Raw genomic sequence first — 12,997 nt, forward strand, 5'->3', positions numbered from 1 at the left:
CTGCACGGCTAAACGTTTTTTCCCCGACCGGTTTTGTTGTCGCAAAAAAAGGAGACTGCTAGGCCTTTGGCGTTTCTCGATAAAGTAGTAATCTATACCATTATTCGTGGCTCCCACCCACCGCGTACCCGCTGTCCATGTCATCTCGCGTCTTTTTGCCATTCGATACCGATCGCGGGCGTGTGCGCGCTCCGGCTAGCGCTGCGTTGGTTTCCCTACCGCGAGTGGGCTAGCGTTGCCTTTCTGTTCCTGAGGGGCTCTGCTGGGGCACGTGCCGCGTTGCGGTTTGTTGGGGAGGAAAAAATCTGCTTTCCTTTCTGTGCTCCATCGTTCTCGCCTCTCTATTGTGTAAAAGGTAGCGGCGGGTTGGCGTGTCCGATCGTCGCCTTTGTTTTCCCCGTCCGTGCTTTATCTAGGTGAGCTCTTCCGGTGGTCGGTCGTCCTAGCCTTCGCTTTCGTCTTGTTCTTTTGCTATCGATGTTGCCTGGTTGTTGGGTCTTGCCTCTGGTTTATGGATCTGACCGTTTCTTTCATTCGTGGTGTTCCTGGGTTACCTCTCGCGCTAACCATCCTAGCTTTTGCTTCCGCCTTCATATTTTTCTTTTCTATGGATCTTCCGTGCTTGTTGGCTCGATTGGATTTATTTTGTCCCTGCCTTACGGATCTACCCAGTGGCTTTGTTTTCTTCGTCCGTGGTGTTCGTGGGTGCCCTCTTGTGCTATGTGTCCTATGCTTTGCTTCCGCCTTCATCCTTTGCTATGGATCTTGTGTGTTTGTTGGGTTGGTTGGATTTATTTTCTGGGTTGGGGTCATTGCCAGATGGGGATTCTGCATTGTACGTCTGCTATTTTCTGTGTCTGCTTTGTGAACGTTGGTTGTTTATTTGATCTTCCAGATCTAATGCTTCCTGCCTCTGGTTTATGGGGCTTCTTTGTTTCTTCTGTCTATTGGATTTAGTTTTTACATTATGCTTGGTTCTATATTGCATACGCTGTTATGTGTTCCTCTGATTTTTTTTGGATGGGTTTGCTTGAGCTTTTCATGTTCTGCGTATGGATTTCGTGGGTGCTCCTTTTTTCTCGGCCCTACTTCAGTCGGTCGGGTGGTCTCTTGCGCTGCGCGTCCTACCTTTTGCTTCCATCTCCGTTCTTTCCTATGGTTCATCTATAGTTGTTCCTTCCTTGTTGCCTATTGCTTGTAGCGTTGGTCTCCATTTTCTCCTCTTTTTTGATTTTGCCTATGGTTGATCCTGGGCCTAATTGTTCCGTTTGTTTTTTGCTTTCTTTTGGACTGTTTTTGTGGCTTCGCTTTGTGCGTTATTCTTTTTGATGTGTTCCTTGGGTTTGCTCTTTGTATGGTCTGGCTTGTGATTTGTGTTCGGTTATTTTTTTTTTGCTTCGCCTCAGCTTTGGAGATTGGCGCTTGTCATCTTGTTCCTCTGTTCGTTCGTCGCAGTGTAGTCTTCGTGGTTGTTCGTGGCCTTTTCCGCTATCGGTAAGTATCGGAGCCGTTACATGCGATTGGTGTTCTTTGCACTTGTTCTTGTTTTCGTTATCTTTTTTGTTTCGTTGCCTGACAGTGCGGCATGGTTCTGTTCTCTTGTTAGGGTCAGCGCCTATACTGCGTCTGCCCGTTTGGTTGCATCAGGGCCCTGGACCATTAACAAGGTACACACTTTCCTTCCTCCTATCGCTATGCTTCCGTTTGATAGGTTATGCCTTCGTTGTTTCTCATATGCTTAGCGATTTGGTGTTAATAGGCCCATGTGTTTGTATGAGTATCCTCTCATCGTTGCCTTGTCTTTTGATGCTTTGGTGTGTGAGCCAGGTAGGCTACTCTATGAGTTTAGATTGAAGATTATGTTGCTTAGGTACATAGTTGGGGTTTCGTTATTATGCATCTTCGTGCGCTGGAGACTTGGTGTAGTTTGTGGTCTTTGGTTGTCGGATTATGCGTACGTTATTCTTGAGTTACTGAATTATGGCAGGCTTGCCATCTTGTTCCTGTGTTCTTTTTGGTGGCTAGCAATTCGTGACATATTTACATTGTTTTTTAGATCATAGAATGGCATTTCATACTGCCTTCACGAAGCTTCCTAAGTCAGGGGAAGTTCCCTCTGGGTTTTTCCTAGGTTCTTGTATGTGTGTTGTCAGGTTCTGATGTAATGTTCCCAGCTGCCGCTTAGCGCATTGGCGTTATCTGTGTATATCATTGAATCCGTGTTTGTGTGTTGGGTTTGTGTATGATCCTTGACTCTTATTCTTCCATGTTTTTTAGAACTGAGATCTGGAACTGTGCAGGTGTATATGTTGTGTCGGCTTCTTCTGCCTCGTGCTTCCTGGAAAGTATCTTTTCCTGATTGACTTCTGTGATTTTTGCTGCTGTTGAAGCTGTTGCCATCAAGGTGAGGTTCCATATCCATTTGTTCACCTGTTGCCTGCTTAGTGATTTATTCTTGTTTGTTATTCCTACTGGTTGTTGTGCGGCTAACTGACATCTTTGTTTTTCCGTTTCTTTTTTTGTTTCCCTGCTTCATGTTTTTTTTTGGGACCATTCTTGTTTTTTGCATGCTCTTTTTTTGCACGATCTGCCTACCGGTTTAGTTTTTTGTCTGCGATGTTTGTCGTGGGTTCATCTTATGTTTCTTTGTTACAAGCTGTAGTTAGCCGGTGTGCTTCAGTGTCTGTTGCTTACTTATGTGAGATCGCTGATGATGGAGCTGTACTAGCCGGTGTAGAGATAGAGTTGCCCCCCTTGAATGCAGAGCCTGCTCCTCGCCATGTGTTCTTTTGGAGCTATCCTCATATCACTTGCATGGCACCTTATGAGCAGGCAGCATTCCAGGCTGTCAGCTTCCTACAGATGTTATATGGGTTCCTTGTAGTCGATTATAGTTACCAGAGCCTTTTGTATTATAGGAGAGTTGCGCAATCAACTGTTGAGATAGCCGCTAATGCGATTCGTTGGGTGCATGCGGTTGATCCATTCATTTGTGCGTGGCCCATGCTTCCTCCCGACATAAATAAATTTTGACAGGTTTCCTTTAGTGACCATTCTGTTGTCTTGTTGTGCTTTTAGTGAGTTGTGAACTTTCCCCCCTCCTTGTTTCGTAGTCTCCTTCCCTGTGTAATACTTATTATTTGTTTAATGATCAAACTGATAAATAGTTGTTGCTGCCTCGGTACGATCTTCTGTTCTTTATCTTCCATTATACAAGATGCTATGGTGCCTTGTTGATTTACTTCTGTTCCTACTGCCTTGCCTTGTTCCTTCGTCTTACTACAGTTCCCTAGCATTTTCTTCCTTGTCTATTTGCTTATAATCTCCTAGAAAATATCAGCGGATGTAATGCCTCGAGATTCCTGTAAGAGATCAAGTATGTTCACTCATTTTAATTGTTCTGTGTCTATATCTTGTTTTGTGTATTGCTGTGCTGATGTTACGCTGCCGTCTCTCCGCCTTTTTCCCTCGAACATAGGAGAGGTTATTTTACCGTGTGTACCTTCGGCTGTGGCCACAGAGAATCGCCATAAGTGTCGTAGGTTATTCAGGCATAAACGGTTGGGCCTGCCAGGTACTCTGTTTGTCTAATTGGTGCTCTCTGCTTCTTAGTTTCTTAAGTGGATCATACTTGATGCTTCTGGTTTTCCTACTATACCATAGGTCCAAGCGAACATTGTGTTGTTACTAATCTGTATGCGAGTTTCACACAGCAGTACGCTGATTACCTTAGAGGTATATGAGTAATTCTACCTGTATGTTCTTCTGCGTCATTAGTATCGTATGCTTCTCCTTGATTCTGTTGCCCTCTCTGTTTTGTCCCTTCTCAGAGTCTTATTGGGGAAGGTCATACTATGGTTCACCTGATTTTGAGTGTGAGCACTGCCATGCATTGTTTTGGTACACGGAGAGAGTGCGAGGATCCACCTCTCCTAGAGCCAAAGCGCCAGCGTATAATTTGTGTTGCAGAGGTGGGAAGATCTGGATACCCCCGTTTAAAGAACCGCCCTCATTCCTTCAAGAACCTATAAAATTCAATGGCAATACTCGATGTAAAAAATTCCTTAGACATATACGTCAGTACAACTGTTTGTTTGCCTTCACTTCAATGGGTGCTAGGATAGATCATGGTATAAATAGAACTGGAGGTCCATATGTGTTTCGTATCAATGGTCAAGTCCATCATCGTATTGGATCTTTGCTCCCACCAGCAGGTGATCCTCCACAGTTCATTGAGCTGTATATTTATGATACTGATAATGAAGTACCTAATAGGATTCATGCATTAGATATATCAGACAGGTTAGAAGCTGACTTAGATAGAGATATAATTGAGGGGCAGTTGCAGATGTTGGATGCTCATAATCCTTTAGTTAAGACATTTAGAATGGCAAGGGATCGATTGAAAGAATCTGATGGGGAAAATGTGGGTATTAGAATTATTGGTGCTTGTGAGGGTGATCATGTTCAGTATAATTTGCCGGCGTGTGACGAACTAGCTTTGTTGGTTGTTGGTGATTTCTCTCTTGAAACCTACAAGCGTGATATCATTGTCCATTGTTTTGATGATAAGCTCCAGCAGATATCCTCGCTGCATCTTGCACTTATGGCTCTCCAGTACCCACTGTTGTTTCCTTATGGTGAGCGTGGTTTCCAAGTTGGTATTCCCTATATTGGTGCTTCCCTAACAAAACCAAGTGCTCGAAATAAAATGATCATGCAGGATTACTACAGATATTGGTTCCACTATAGAAGACGCCAACCAAATCCATACCTATGCTACGGTAGACTCTCTTCACAAGCTGTCGATGCTCGAGCTTGTATTAACGAAAGTAGGTTACAGTGGATCATTGATAATCAGCCAAAACTTAGAGTAGAGCATTTCCAAGGCATAGTGGACGCTGTAGAGCATGGGTGTATTGATGGTGATGCTGTTGGTAAACGTACATATCTTCCTGCGAGCCACACTAGCGGTAGACGGTACATGCTACAGAATTTCCATGATGCAGTTGCAATAGCTAGAGTCTATGGACCTACAGACATTTTCTTGACTTTCACGTCTAATCCAAAATGGCCTGAAATTACTGAAGCCCTTAGACTTGAATCTGGCCAAACGTATACAGATCGAGCTGATCTTGTTGTTAGGGTCTACCATATGAAATTACAGGACCTCTTAGGAGACACCAAAGACGGCACGGCCTTTGGACCTATTAACGCAGGTGTGTTACCTCCCGTTTTATATTTTATTTTTCCCCCTGCCTCTTTGTTCATCTTTATTAGGTTCCTGTTCCAAGGCTTTTGCCTTGTTTCATTGCCTTATGTAAGATTTATTTTCTCTTGTTTCGCTAGTTCTGCACGTTGTTGAATTCCAGAAGCGTGGCTTGCCACATGCACATGTCCTCATATGGCTTCGCCTTGACACAACAGTGCCTACAGCAGAGCTCATAGATTCGTTTATTACTGTTGAGATTCCAGACCCAAAAGTTGATCCTCTTGGTTATGCTCTTGTTGCAGAGCATATGGTACATGGTCCTTGTGGGGCAAATAACCCAAATTGCCCTTGCATGAAAAATGGTGTGTGCTCTAAGGCCTATCCAAAATCATTTGCCGATGAAACAAAAATCGACAATCAAGGATTCGCTTTGTATAGACGTCCTCAAAATGGAAGATATGTTGAAAAATCAAAAGTTGATTTAGATAACCGATGGATAGTCCCTTATAATATGGCTCTACTAAAAAAATTCCAGGCTCATATAAATGTTGAATTTTGTAACAAATCACATGTTTTAAAATATTTGTTCAAGTATGTCACTAAAGGCCCTGACTGTGTGAAAGTTTATCTCAAACGAATAAGAAAAGGTGAGGACACACCGTTGGACGCCACAACAAAGACCATCAATGAGGTCAAAGAGTATTTAGATTGTCGCTATATTTGTGAGCAAGATGCCTGTTGGCGGGTGCTTGCTTACGACATACATGCGCATGTTCCACCTGTTGAGAGGCTCCCTGTTCATTTGCCTAATGAAAATTATGTTACTTATAGAGACACAGACAACTTGGCTACCATAGTTACGAATGAACACTTTAAGCAAAGTATGCTGACTCAGTGGTTCTTTGCTAATCAGAGGTACCCGCAGGGAAATATGCTGACTTACTGTGAGTTCCCCACTAAATTTACATGGGATGCCACAGCTAGAATATGGAATCAAAGAGCCCATGGTTTTAAGATAGGCCGCCTATATTTTGTTCATCCGAGTGCTGGTGACCGTTATTTCTTAAGGATGTTGCTGATGATTGTGAAAGGCGCAAAGAGCTACGAAGATCTTAAGACTTATAGAGGCATAGTTTATAGCACATTCAAAGAAGCATGTGCAACGCGTGGTCTTCTAGGTGATGACAATGAATGGCTCACTGCTTTTACAAAGGCTGTTGCATGGGGTTCCTCAAGTCAGCTTAGACAACTTTTCGTCACTATGCTTCTATTTTGCGATGTTAGAAATGAATTGTCTTTTTTTGAGAAGATCTGGTCCTACTTGGGAGATGACATTCAACATCGTATAAAGAAGCAGCCCGTAATCAGAGTTTTGTTCTTCCTTTAAATGAATTAAAAGATATGGTGCTTGATGAAATTTCTCTATTACTTAGCAAGCACGGTTCGAATATAAAAGATTACAACCTTCCCGCTAAGAGTGATACAGATTCAATATTTTATACAAATAGATTAGTGGATGATGAAATGTCGTACAATTTGGTTGAGTTAGAACTCGAAGCTACATCGCTGCGTAGTCATTTAAATCCTGAGCAACTAGCAGCTTTTACACAAATTGTTTCTTGTGTCTCTGATACCAAGCTTGGATTTTTCTTTGTTTCTGGTTTTGGTGGCACTGGAAAAACTTTTCTATGGAATGCGATTGTGTCTTCTTTGAGAGCGCAATCAAAAATAGTTCTCACTGTTGCATCTTCTGGTGTCGCTGCTTTACTTCTGCCGGGTGGTAGAACTGCTCATTCCCGTTTTAAAATCTCGCTTAACATTGACTCTGCTACTGTCTGCGATATCAAAAGAGGCACTATGCTTGCTGAACTAATTATTAAGACATCGTTAGTAATTTGGGATGAGGCTCTTATGACTCATAGGAAATGCTTCGAGGCATTGGATAGGACTTTCCATGACATCATGGCTGTTGAGAACCCTGATGCAAAGAACATTGTGTTCGGTGGTAAAGTTATCGTGGTTGGTGGCGATTTAAGACAGATCCTTCCTATTATAGAGGGCGGCACTAGGTCAGAAATAGTGAATGCTTCGATTACTAATTCCCCACTGTGGCATTATGTTAGAATCATAACACTGAAGACTAATATGAGGTTGTTCTCTCCAAACCTTAGCTGTGAAGCACAATCTGAGATCACTGAGTTTAGCAAATGGGTCCTTGACCTTGGTGAGGGAACCCTTCCTGCTAGCAAACACGGCGCTGATACTGAACCACTATGGATAGATATACCTTCTGATTTGTTAATTCATACTGATGGCGACAAACTTGCTTGCATTGTTTGTGCGGTTTATCCAGATTTCAAATCCAAATTTAGCGATGTGTTTTATTTATGTAGACGTGCTATATTGGCCCCAACGAATGAAATTGCGGATGAAATTAATTCATATGTCCTATCGCTTGTACCACATGATGAGAAAGAATATCTAAGTTGTGATACAATTTGTAAGTCAACAGACACAATTGGGGATGCAGATTTGCTATATCCCGTTGAATTCCTTAACTCAATTAACCTAAACAATTTCCCACAACACCGCCTTGTTCTAAAAAAGGGAGTACCTATTATGTTGTTGCGTAACTTGAGCCAAACAGAAGGCTTGTGCAATGGAACAAGCCTTATCGTTACTAATCTTGCTGATCTGGTGATTGAGGCGGTTATCATGACAGGAAAAAATGTGGGGCACCCTGTTTATATCCCTAGAATAGTACTATCATCACAGAAAAATAGGATGCCCTTCACTTTACAGCGTCGTCAATTCCCTATTAAAGTTTGCTATGCTATGACTATAAATAAAAGCCAAGGTCAATCGCTAGATAATGTTGGTCTTTACTTAAAGAGCCCTGTTTTCGCACATGGTCAGCTATATGTAGCTGTGTCTCGAGTGACATCAAAGAAGGGCCTTGTAATTTTGATTCAAAACGAAGATGGTTCCTGTGGATCTAAGACTAAAAATATAGTCTATACTGAAATTTTCTCTTCTTTACAATAGTTCCTTCCCCTTATTTATATAATATATGTGGTTTTACCATATGCATGATTCCTATTCGCCTTCGCCTGTACCGAATCTGTACTTGTTCTTCAACTGCCAATATTGTCTCCATACGTTGTCCTGTGTATCATGTCCACCTTATTTTTTTATAAGTCCCTTCTTATCGTTTTCCTTGTGGCGTTTTGCACTCTTGGTTGCCTTGATTTGCTTATGGCAATGCATGGTACTGGTCATCCTATCCTGCCAATTTAGTTTTACCCCTGTCCCTGCAAGAACAGATGTCAGCAGTCTCTATGCTGAGAGATATGCACCCACGGAGTAGACACTGGGTTGTCTGTACAAGAGTCTCAAGGATGTGGGAGTACCGTGGAGGCACTGATGATGGCGATGTACGGCATATTGACCTTGTCCTGTTGGATGCTGAGGTATCACACAGCTGCTCTGTTTTCCTATCAACGATACATTCCCTATTTGCCTTTTGTTATTATCCCTTTGCTTTCTCATGATGTGCCCTTCATTCATTGTAGGGAACTGCTATGTATGCTGAAATTGGCTCAGATAATATCAAGCATAAAAAGTCTTTACTTAGTGAAGGGAACGTGTACACACTACAGAGGTTTAGGGTCCTCAACTCAAAGCGTTCTTACAAGCCTGTTAGCTCAGAGTTCATGATTGAGATAACCTGTCATACTTTGATTGAAGAGACCAGTGAGTACCAACCTACCATCCCACTGTACACCTATAACCTGACGAAATTCCCTGATCTACCTGCACTTATTGGTGAAACGAAGCATTTTGTTGGTGCGTACGTGTATGCAACCCTGTTTGCTTATTTTTTTTACCCTCGCTAATTACCCACAGTTATCTTACTACCTCCCACATCCCTTCTACCTTTGTTACAGATGTCATTGGTCTCATCACAGAGGTGGCTGATGCAACCTCGGTCCAACTCAGCAATCACACCAGGCCTACAAGTCGAAGAGCCATTACACTTAGAGACACCAGGTACAACATAATGTTTATTCTAATCTTAGTTACACGCTTCCTTCTCCACCATTCTGGCAAAGCCTTTGATATTCATCTTTATTTGCTTACTTGTGATTTTTATGGTTCCATTTTAGCAGCTATCAAATCAAGCTTTATCTTTGGGGTCAGAGAGCTTCTGAGTTTGATGCTAATGAGGTATATGCAATCGGGGAAAGAGACCCAGTCATTGCTATCTTCGTTGGAACGCTTATGAAATCTTATAAAGGTGTAATCCTACATAGCTCATTATTCTTTGGTCCCTACAGCCTACTTGCATGCCTTTTTTTTAAATTCCTTCCGTCGCTGTGATTTCCTTCTCAGGTTAGCATTCGCTGAGCGGAAATATAGCTTGTCGATGGTACATCAACCCTGATGTCCCTGAGACCCATGATATTCTGCACAGGTACCGTTTCGCTATCATATTCTTGCCTCTTTTCTTTCATTCTACTTTATATCTTATTGATCATCCTTTGGTTTTACTGAGTTACCATTACCTAACGACTTTTCTCCTCTCCCACCCCAATAGCCTAAATGGTAATTTTCAGCCTGTGCAGCGCATTCCAGCGGATGACCAGACCTCTGTTCCCCAACCTGTCAATCCTGAGCCACAGCACAAAACTTTAGAAGACATGTTTAGAATTAGTCCATACGCTTTCCAATTCTTTCAGTTATTCATGTGGCATCCTATTCACTGTGTGCTGCAACAAGATTTACTCATGTATTCCTTATTGCAGCCTCAAGCCTTCCGATGCACCGTTACTATTTTGCGAATCAACCCACTTGTATCCTGGTGTTTCCCATCGTGCAATCGCTGCAGCAAAACTGCGCTTCCTGATGGAGCTGGATATAAATGCCCACACTGCAAATGCACAGCCTCCAAGTTCAAGTAATGGTTTCTTGCTATACATATATATACTTGCTATGAATTCTCATACCGTCATTTGCTAGCACGCTTTGTTCCTACATTGACCAGCGGTATATCATGATTCCAGATATAAAATATGTTTAATAGGGACTGATAGCACAGATGAAGCAGAATTTGTGCTTTTTGGTGATATGGGGCGCCAGCTTGTTCGTAAAGATGTCAGGCTATTAATGAGGTCTTCCCGCACTGTTGACGCTATTCCAAGCGAAATAGCCTCATTGGTTTCCCAAAAATATCAGTTCACAGTTAATGTAACCAGCAAGTGTTTTGAAAAGCCACAACGCTCATATGAGGTGAAGCACATCCACTGTGCCTACGGCCGTCAACCTACCATTCCAACAATCAAAAGGTCCACCGATGCATTTCGTGATGAGGCAGGAAAAGCGATTTTGCCAATTGCTTATTCATCTGGCCCTTCAGAACCACACAAAGTCCACCAGGTCGAAATTTCCTCTCTACCTCAGGTACTTACATTCCTAATTCTTTACCTCTGAATGCCCTGGTCACTCCTTTCTGTTTTATCAGCTTTTGTATGATTGCCTCCGTTCCTTCCTCTGTCTGACAGAACGTGAAAGATACACCACCACCCAAGGACTCTCCAAACCTGACTGCGTTAAAGAACAAACAGCCTCCTTTGTAAGTGTAATACGCATGTCCTGTTTTTTCCCAGTAACTACCTACCTGTTTAAGCCTTTTAGATGATTCTTCACAATAGGAAAATCCCCTCTTATTCTTTGAATATTGCTAGCTCTGCTGATCACCCAGCTGCTGCCAAAGAAGGTAGGAATGTGCGCAGGCAGCTACTAATGCGTGCAAATTTAACTGCCTAGGTTAATTACACTTTATTTAGTTGCTTTATCCTCTTTGGACCTTTACCTAAATATCCTGTATCCTACTTCCCTATGTTTTCATGTAGGGTTCAGACAAACACAATGACTCTCTTGATGATGACCTGGGAGATGATTTAGCTCCTCCCACTACTAGGTTCCTCTCGTGACGATTTACACTATGCGTTGTTTGCCAGTGTTGTTTGAGCTTCTTTGGCATTACATTTACGGTTCCTTTATCCATAGGTCTCCACTTGGTTCTGATCATGATGATACTTCTGATGTTCCCCGTGGTGATACCGTACCCTAGTGACCCTTCTTTGAATTCCTCAACAAAATACCTAGCGGTACGTCCTCTTCCTTACAACATCGTCACCACCACTATTACTCGCCCGTTTACTCCTTCTGTTATCTCCAAACCTTTTAATTCCTTCTCTTCTTTCTCATTCATTCTCTATTATTATTTGGAGTTTAACATTGGTTCCGCATTTTTTCCTATTAATATGCATAGCCCAAGTGTGCCCAACCCAGAGATCTAACCTGGTTCTATTCTGGTTGCAGGTACAAAGTTAATGGCCTGCACTTTTATTTTGCTGTGCATATCGATCTGAGCTGGACCCTAACAGCCATGAACCTTCCTATGTATAACCCCCTTAGTCGTTAGCCCCACCGTTTTGTCACCTCCTGGCTGTGTAACGTACCTCTTCCTCACCTGCATGCTTCGTCTCCGAACTAAAAGTAGGGCCTGGCTTTTGAAGAACCACTTCTGTAAATATCTACTTGGGTTCATATCACTCCTTTTCGTGTATATTCTTAGATTACTGTGATGCCTTTCATTTTGTTCTATATTCTTGCATTACTGTGACGCTTTCTACAAAAACAAACATTCGTCCTACTTGTCTTTACCATGCTGTTGAGACGACTATAATGCTCGTAGAACCTTACCCTGATGTTTCAACCTCACACGTTGCCTTCCCTTACTCTGCTATACATTCCTTTCTTTCATTGTATTCCTCTTTTCTACACCCTATTGATCCATACTTATTCATTAATCCTCACCTGCGGTACGATGCCTCCATCTCACCATGATAAAATCGAATCTGTGTTCCACCGTCGCCCCGTGCGCCAGCTCAACCGGCCTTGTTATAGAACTGCAATTTTACAGGTATGTACTTCTCTTTATTCGTTTTGCCACACCACTCCTTTCTTTATCAGTCCAATGTACGACATCTCGCCCTGTATCTAGAATCTTCACCGTAAATATCTATATATATGTTTGTGATACAAACAGCATATGCTCTACTAGAGCACACCGGTCTGTACCTCTGCGTACTAAACGATGACTTCACCCACTCCTTCCTCCCTCCACACTTCCTCTAGCTTACCATGTCATGAAAAACCAGAAGAACTCGTACCAAAGGTAATTCATCTTTTCCTCTTTTTATATACATTTCTTCTTTTCTCATTCACACGTGCTGGCACAAATATCAATGAGCCTGCTTCTTGTGGCCGGCCACCAACTCTTGTTACTGTCAACAGACCCTTGCTGCTAAAAGAGGTACTCTTAAAGCTAAATCACACAGCATAGGGGAGTGAAATACATCTCCATGACCTTCTATATTCCTTTAAATCTAAATTCGGTCTCACATGTCAATGTGCTCTCCATCTCCTATTGTTTTGGCTCCTTAGACATTAGGTCCTACGACACCTTATTCTCCAACAATTTTACAACGTTGCCTACAGCCAACCAAAAAAACATAAAATTATTTCCCCAATACCTACTACATTTGTACCTGCCTAGCCTATATTCCTCAACTTTCCTCCTTTGCCTTTCCAATTCGTACATATCCTTAGAATATACTAAGGATTCTTATTAAGCTCGTGAAAAATACAGCACGTATAGCCTATCACCATCTATTATCCTTTTCTCTCACCGCTGTGTCTAACAATCCGTTCCATTCA

General features: G+C 42.3%; 1 protein-coding gene across 14 annotated transcripts; it reads left to right on the top strand.

Moving 5' to 3' along the window:
• The first annotated feature begins 252 nt into the window (after positions 1–252).
• On the top strand, positions 253–11,881 carry LOC133886841 (replication protein A 70 kDa DNA-binding subunit C-like). Of its 14 annotated transcripts, XR_009903454.1 has the most exons (16): positions 312–1,494; positions 1,607–1,667; positions 2,301–2,404; positions 8,536–8,682; positions 8,785–8,873; positions 8,960–9,058; positions 9,160–9,262; positions 9,379–9,509; positions 9,605–9,686; positions 10,018–10,169; positions 10,276–10,672; positions 10,774–10,844; positions 10,957–11,038; positions 11,125–11,192; positions 11,282–11,382; positions 11,597–11,881. XR_009903454.1 is itself a non-coding variant. In XM_062326719.1 (10 exons), exons 1-7 carry the CDS (start codon positions 1,355–1,357, stop codon positions 9,607–9,609), a joined length of 861 nt encoding a protein of 286 aa, XP_062182703.1. In that variant the 5' UTR covers positions 309–1,354; the 3' UTR covers positions 9,610–9,686; positions 11,125–11,192; positions 11,282–11,382; positions 11,597–11,881. The 14 variants fall into 14 exon arrangements, 10 of the variants coding, with proteins under 10 accessions (XP_062182698.1, XP_062182699.1, XP_062182696.1 ...); XR_009903453.1 differs by having other exon boundaries at positions 317–1,494; positions 8,785–9,058; XR_009903456.1 differs by lacking the exons at positions 8,536–8,682; positions 8,785–8,873; positions 8,960–9,058 and having other exon boundaries at positions 308–1,494; positions 9,382–9,509.
• Positions 11,882–12,997: the final 1,116 nt, after the last annotated feature.

This window comes from Phragmites australis, chromosome 12 (assembly GCF_958298935.1).
Source record: "Phragmites australis chromosome 12, lpPhrAust1.1, whole genome shotgun sequence".
Taxonomy (NCBI): Eukaryota; Viridiplantae; Streptophyta; class Magnoliopsida; order Poales; family Poaceae; genus Phragmites; species Phragmites australis.